At 46.3% G+C, this 7,686-nt stretch overlaps 1 protein-coding gene across 2 annotated transcripts in view; it reads right to left on the minus strand.

Moving 5' to 3' along the window:
• Nucleotides 1–7,686, minus strand: part of GDI2 (GDP dissociation inhibitor 2) — a 16,395-nt gene that overhangs the window by 5,984 nt on the left and 2,725 nt on the right. The window contains exons 1-4 of one of the 2 annotated variants that reach the window (XM_019543794.1): nt 7,305–7,422; nt 5,587–5,721; nt 2,736–2,934; nt 2,117–2,248 (exon numbers count right to left, since the gene is read on the minus strand). In XM_019543794.1, the coding sequence (XP_019399339.1) occupies nt 2,117–2,248; nt 2,736–2,934; nt 5,587–5,721; nt 7,305–7,362 (524 nt within the window). In that variant the 5' untranslated portion in view covers nt 7,363–7,422. Of the gene's footprint in view, nt 1–2,116; nt 2,249–2,735; nt 2,935–5,586; nt 5,722–7,304; nt 7,423–7,686 lie in introns of those variants that run through there. The other variant, XM_019543793.1, reaches the window with a different exon arrangement.

Here is a 7,686-nt window from a genome sequence, read left to right on the forward strand (position 1 = left end):
TGCATCTCAAGTAGAGCCAGGGAGGTGATCCTCCCCCTCTATGCGGCACTGGTCAGGCCGCAGCTGGAGTACTGTGTCCAGTTCTGTGCGCCCCACTTCAGGAGGGATGTGGACAACATTGAAAGGGTCCAGAAGAAGCCACCCGCATGATCTGGGGATTACAGGGCAGACCCTACATTGAAACACTGCGGGACCTAAACCTGTTCAGCCTTCACAAGAGAAGGCTGAGGGGGGACCTGGTGACAGTCTATAAAAACTCACTAGGGGGGGACCAGAAGGGTTTAGGGGAGACACTGTTTCCCCTAGTGCCCCCTGGTATGACAAGGAACAGCGGACACAAATTACTGGAGAGTAGGTTTAGATTAGACATCCGCAAGAACTATTTCACAGTCAGGGTGGCTAGGAGCTGGAACCAGCTTCCAAGGGAAGTGGTGCTGGCTCCTACCCTGGGGAATCTTTAAGAAGAGGCTTGATGACTACCTGGCTGGACTCATCTGAGTCCAGTCTTTTTCCTCCCGCCCAGGCAGGGGCGTCAGGCTTGAAGATCTACAAGGTCCCTTCCGACCCGACTTCTATGATTCTATGATATGAAATCAAGCATTTCATTTGTGCCATTCAAGGATCTGGGGCAGTTTTACTTGCTTTGGTGCCCCTGGCTAAGTTCAGTAGCACAAATAGGCAAATTTTACTCCAAAAAGTTTGCCTCATTCTTTTAAGAGCAGCTGCAGCTTTTTGCTGAACTGTTAAACCTCATTGTAACAACTGCTTGCGTTTAGTGGAGTTGTTGGATTACTACACACCAACCTATGCATCTGCAGGGTTTGTTTGTTTGTTTTTTTTTAAAACCTACCACAAGGGAATTCCCAAAGCTTAGGTACCTAAGTAAGAGCCCAACCATGTTAACCGTTTCCAAGACAGACTGTTCAACTGTGCTCTCATTTCCTATTTAAAGGCTGGTTTTCTCCCAAGCCACGATCACATCAACTTTGAGCAGAAAGCACCAGTTCAAAGTGTCTGGATAGCCAAGCTACAAGTAGATTGCACGCTGCAAGCTACGAAGTGCAGCACGTAGGAAACTGTTTAGGGTTGCTGGAAATACTACTCCCAGATTCAACCCTGCTTCTCCCAATTCCCATTGCTGGCAGTGGGAGAGAGCAGGTAGTGCAAGCCAGCCTGTAGGCTTCCCCAGGAACCGGGATCTCACTTGTAAGAAACCTGGACTGCTTCCAGGTGAACACCGACAGCAAGAGAAACCCTGGCCATGTCACTATTTGCTGAAGCTCCTCAATTCTACAAGGCTTTAATTTGATGTAGTTATGCCAATTTTGAAATCGTCTCTGGCATGAATAATGCAGGAAGCCAACTCCTGTAGCGCAAGAGCGTTAAACGCATGGCCTGCTGGCCGATCTAGTTTACAGAGCTACATTACCTAGCCAACAGTAGTTTGGGGAAGTGGCCTGAATTCGGGGCCCTTGGGCTACAGTGAACACTGGCAGGAGGACAAGCAAGGGATATAGTCCCCATCATCCTACAGCCATTTTGCCCGGCACCACTGCTGTGGCCCCCACTTCCTTGGCCATCAGCCTCTGTCAGAGCCCAGTGCAGTCTAGGCCTGGCCCACGGTGCAAGGGAGTGTTTGATGCCCCAGTGACAGTGCATCAAAAGCCCTACAAACTGGTGAATTAAGGCAAGTGTCAGCAAGCCCGATGCTAAAGCAGTCTGTAACCAAGCAGGTCTTTTCCAATACTGAACTAATGTTGTAGAGGGCTTGGCTGCCTCTCAGATAGCAAGTTAAGCACATAACACCACTTCCTCTCAAGTCCATTGAGCTGGCTCAGGGCCAAAGAGGAATCTAATCCACGCCCCCAAACGCCTCTCTCCCCAAAAGAGGGATGTAGTGCCCATGAACACTCCTCATTCAGGCCTGCAAAGGGCTCAAAAGTCCCCCTTCCTGTACTGCCTCCCCCACCATACCTAAACACCCCACTCCACAAGGGGAATTCTCAGAGAAATAAAGGAAGTTAAGAAATGCCATGCAACAGATTAAGCACATGCCCAGGCCCAGCACCCAAGATTTTGCCCAACAAGCTGCAACTCGCAGCTAAAAAATTCTCACCTTGCAAATCCCTGGGGCAGTTCTCCAAGGCCATACAAGGGATACAGGTAAGGGCTTTTACCATATCTAGCCAGAGATTCACTGTACAGTTTAATCCTGTTGATAGTTTCATGGCATGGTTGATCTAAGTAGCTGGAAAGAGCAGGGGGAAGAAAGTCAAGATCTCAGCAGACAGCACTTGTTTCACCAGACCCAAGACAGATACGTATTAGGGTGTGCCTTAAGAGTTAGGTTGCCTCTGATGGAGCTGCCTTTCCCCTTTTCTTAAGCTGCCACTCCTGAAGCACACTTTCCCCACTGAGGAGAGCAGAAGGAGGGAAACAAACACTTCAGGTTTTGCTAGACTGCTCATTTAAGCCTTCACGTAACCCTTGAAGGATGTTTAACCCAAACTACTAGTCTATCAGAAGCAGAAACATCCCACCAGCACTAAGGACCCAGCACTTAAAAATCCATCATTCCACACGTTCATAAATGCCCCTTCCCTGAAGGTAAGCTCCGTGCATCTGTGGCTGATGAAGACCCCATACCCTTCAAGGAGGGTCTCCCTAACTCGCAGGGCACGGAAGCAGCACCCAATCCCAAGTGGTGTTGGTAGCCAATGAAAACACACACTTACTCATCGGTTCTGTACAGTGCAAGAGCATGACCTGTGAAGTCTATGACATCCTGGCCTAGGTCAAACTTCTTATACACATCTCGCATAGTTGTCTTCTTGGGGTCGACACCTTCAAATGTTCGGGCATCGTTTTCATCAAAGTTAGCAACGTACACTAGAAATTTCCTGAAACGGCGTTTCTCAAACAAGCCCATCAAACCTACAAGGAACGAGAAGCATTGTCAGATCAGAGATCTTTGCTACAGATCAAGGAGTCCGAAGAGAGACCAGAAAGCAGTTTCAAGTCAGAAAAAGGCTCGACTTGTAAAGCTATGGCATCTGCCAGTCCACAAAGTATTACAGCAGGCGCACTGGCAAGGACTAAACACCCTTCAGTGTGTCCCAAAGTTTAAAATCTGTCCAAGTTAGCCCCAAATTAAAGATTGTGCTGCTTGTGCTAAAGGACTCAAAGCTCCAGATTAGCTGGAGAGCTAGTCTGCTTATTAGGGAAGTGCAGAGTAGCTTTCAATATTAGAACAGGACTCAGCAGATGTGCCAGACACTCGGCAGTAGTACAGAGAGCTACTCCTACAGCTCACAGATAACCTCACTACTCCCAGTTGCCATTCGAGGGGAGAGTACTATCCTGGACCTGTAAGCTTTTTTGGCTCAGCCTTAAACTAAGTAAGAGCCCAATCACCTTCCATCAGTTAAGCAGCTTTGGCTCCTACCCCCTCCAGTGTGCTGTGAAATAAAAGCAAGCCTACTTCTCTAGTCCCTCCATAGCCTTTTGAATCCTTCCCATGACTTAGTAACTGTCTTCATTGCCTTCAGCTTCAGTCTGAAAAAGAAGATGGGAATACTGGTCCTTCTATGAACAGGATAGAGGCAAAACTAGGTCACTCAGACAGCACCATGAAAACAGGTAGTAGGCAGCAGAGGCACTTGGGCAGTTTGCTAAATTTAAGCAGACTCTTCAGGCTACTCTTGGAAACTCTTCAATGGCTCAAGGAATAAGAAACTGGACTACTCCAGGCTCCACACTTTCCAGAGATGGCTATTCAGCATTGCTCCAAGTAACTGGAGCAGTTATCACATTGCAACTGCAAGGAGAAGAAAGATTCAGTCTCTGACCAACTCTTAGGGCATGCTGCCCATCTGGCAACACTTCCCTGTACAAGTGTTTGACATGGACATAAAAAACCCATAAACAAGAATTTGCTGAGTAACTCTTCCCAATTTAGGTATTTGGGCTTACAAGCAGCTATGCTGCAAGAGGTTCAGTGTTATCATTTCCATCCCAGAGCACTGGACAGAGTCCAGAACCCAAAAGCTGGATGCGACCTTGTTGAACTCCCTTGGTCGTTACTGAAGCCCAGTTAAAACAACTCTAAGGACCGATTCAGTGGAGACAAAAACAAATTTTGTCTTGTATCTACTCTAATATTAGAAAGTAATGGATCCACTGACACACAGGTCCATCCCCTCTGTATTCCCCACATGCCTATACACACACAAATAAACTAGAAAGCTGCAAAAAGGGCTTTATGTGGCTCTCAGTATCTGAAGAGACTGTGGACTCACTGGGCACATCTACTGCACTTTTAGCATCTCGTGCAGATTAATGGCAAAAGGCACACTAATGCATGTGACTAATGTGCAGCAGACTAATAGTGTCACTTAAAACACATGCACTGGTGCTACTGCACAACAGCACGTTACAAGTTAGTACTCATTACAGGTACTAAACTTAATATGCCATAATTACAGCACATTAACACATGTGCAAGGTGTGCCCACCCTGTACAGGACTGAGACACTATCTTTAGCATTTGAAGAAAAAAAGAGCACTTTCAGTTTTCATTAGGCTCTTTTAACAATCAAAATCCAGGGGGAGTAGTCATCAGCATACCTTCTGCACACAAAGCTGTTTAGTTTGCAAACTAGCTCCTACTTTGTGCTGCAGCTGTGAAAATGCAGTTTCTGCAACACTTCCACGCGTATAAGACTACGCTGCAACATCAAGACAGGAAGCATCTTCATTTTAATAAATAAGGGACATTTAAAGCAGAAGAGTCCAAATTGCAAACAAGCCAGCTGTACCAAGCTAGGCTTGTTAAGAATTGCTCAAGATCATCTGCCCTCTAAATTGTTTCAGTTCAGGCCTGAAATGCAGGACAGCAGGGTTAATAACCAATGTGAGCTGAATGCAGCTCAGGCAAAGCACCTGGATCTGGTCTGCAACATGGGAATCAGCTGCAAGCAGCACACCCCCTTTTCTGCCCAGCACAGTGCTGCTGATCCCCGCTACAGCCCTCCTTGCTCGCTCCTACCCCACCTGCAAGTGCTGCTTACTACAGGTACCTTGTCTCCCCAGTACACTGCTTACTGGAGATAAGTTCTCTTCCTCCACACCTCTCCACCCCGAGATCAGCAGCCACCTTCTCCCCACAAGGGAGGTGGCAGCAGCCAGGTCACCAACTACAAGTCCCTGGCTCAACACTTTAAAAGGTTGCCAACCCTTAGCGTAGAGAATGATTGGCTTGGAATCAGCCTTAGATGCTAAATCTAAGCTAATCTAGTATCATACTTGTAAAGAAGCAAGAGCAACTGAAGACGCAAACCCTGTACTTGGAGCAGAATGTATTGCTGGAAGGGGATGTGGCAACACCATTAGGAGTAGTTCAATGATGCACATTACACAAAACTTGGTTATCCACACTGTTAGTGTGCATGCATTCCCAGTTCATCTGGGAGATTTTCAATACTGCCAATACAACCCAATGACAATACCCAAAGAGCTGTAAGCTTACAACTGTGGCCCCAGAAGGAAAACAATATCCAAGGAAAAAAAAAAAGAGATGCTGCTTACTGGATGCCAAGGCTTCTGCCTCAGTGGAAGGAACCTTGTAGATTTTGCCACCCTTGTAGACAAAGCTTCCTTCAATCACTTTGAAGTCTAGGTAACGAGTGACTTCTGTGTAAAGTAGCATCTTTACCAGCTGACCTGCAAACAAGAAATGAACAGCAGATCTTTATCTGGGTGACAAGCCCTCTGTGAAGAGGATTATTCTTCTCCTCCAGCTTCAGAACAACTCCCAAAATGCTCATAACGCTGCTCTGCCACAGTATCTCCCCATACACTCAAGACAAGGCAGGGTCAGAGAGTTGGAAGTGTGGACACCCATCTTAACCAGTGTGCAGAAGACTGCAGAAGTTCCCTTTCTGCTACTTCAAGCACTGCTAATATGTAGGCAGAGTTCCTAGTGTCCTCACTTTTGTGATGCTGCTAGTGATATTTTTTACTTGTCTAATACTTGTCAAATCGAGATCTGACAAGACTGGAATTGCAGTGACAGGAAACAAAGGGACAGTGCTGTGCGCTATAAAAATTAACAGTCAAATATCCAGACAAAGTTTACAAGCAAGGCAGCTACTTTAGGCAAGACTGGTCTTCACTCCTACTGTCACCCAGAAATTCATGTTAGTTGAGTGGCATGCTACCTTAAGAAACAACTGAACTAAGGATGTAGCTTCTTTATCAGTCTGTGGGCGAGCTACCTGAACGCAAAGTTTGGTAGGCAGGGCTTAATGTGTTATGACTCATGCCCAACCCACAGTATTGGTAGAATCCCCGCCTGCCACACTGGAGACCTGGGTTTAATTCACATATGCTTATACAGTTACAGCCATGGAGGCACCAAACATCTGGACTCAGGTCTGGCCTTTGGATTCTGTCTCGGTGGACTACAGGGTGGGAAGGAAGATCTGGGCATCCTCCACACTCCTGCCTAGGCATACATGTTCAAGGTTTAAGTGACTTCTCATGCATACACCATAATCCAGAAGGGTTGATGGTTGCCAAACCAGGTTGTCCATCTTGCCAGTACACAGTATTGCCAACCAGGGAACACAAACAAGAATAAAGTGTCTCACATAGGTTTCATGAACAATGTTTCTGGTAGCAGTAATAACGGACATTTGGCAATGTTTTAAAGCTGCCCTAGGAACTGGGAAAACCAGAGGACAAGTTAACTGCTGACCAGCCACTTTTTCTGCTAAATGGTAGCTGCAGTGCTTAATGGCAAGTTGACTGGAACTAGCAATGTGGCCAGTGACTAGAAGAGTCACTAAGGAATGGGTGGGGTGAAAATATCTGCAAGCAACTGGCCTCTAACCCCATTTGCTATCCTATTCAAGTTCAGCACAAGTGTAAGTAGACTGCAAAATCCAGTTTAGAATAAATGCGCTTCTACCATTAGAGACCCTGCCTTTAGAAAGGTTGTATAGCTGATTTTTTAAGGTTCTTCTGTAACATGCTCTGCTTCTCCAAGACATGGGCCCCAACATTTGAGACTGTTCGCTTGTAAACATCTGTCTCAGCTAGGACAGTGAGTTATGGCACCTACCCAAAGGAGGGCAGACCCAGTGGGAGAACAAATATTTTTTGACTCATCTGAATAACTACTTCAAGCAGCCCTGGAAGAGACCTTCAAGACAGCTCCTCAGAACCAATACAAAGAAAGAAATACTGAAGTTGGGACCCTGTCTTTAGTCAGAAATAGCCTCAAGGAGATGCAAGTTACCTACCATTAGCCATAAGGAATTTGGGAATCAGGTCCACGTTCCAGTCTCTCCCTCGTCCCATTGACTCTGGAGGAGACCCTGGTAGATTAAACCTTTTATAAAGCTTTGGGTGAAAACAAAGACAAAGTATTACTTTCTTTGCTATATTATCAGTTTGCAAGGAAATCTGACGACCCCAGTCTTCCCAGACAACAAGTTACTGACTCGCACATGCAAGATATTTAGTTTGGAAACCCAACTAATGAACAATGCCATGCGCAAATCACATCTAGTACTACCGCAGGTCCAGCAGCAAGCAGGCTGCTCGTACTCATGAAGAGTTGTTTTCCTTCAATGTAGAGCCCTGGAATTGGAGATGGGCTTATCAGGATTATGACCCGCTGAA

Source organism: Crocodylus porosus, unplaced genomic scaffold, assembly GCF_001723895.1.
Source record: "Crocodylus porosus isolate Cpor-Errol unplaced genomic scaffold, CroPor_comp1, whole genome shotgun sequence".
Lineage (NCBI taxonomy): Eukaryota > Metazoa > Chordata > Crocodylia > Crocodylidae > Crocodylus > Crocodylus porosus.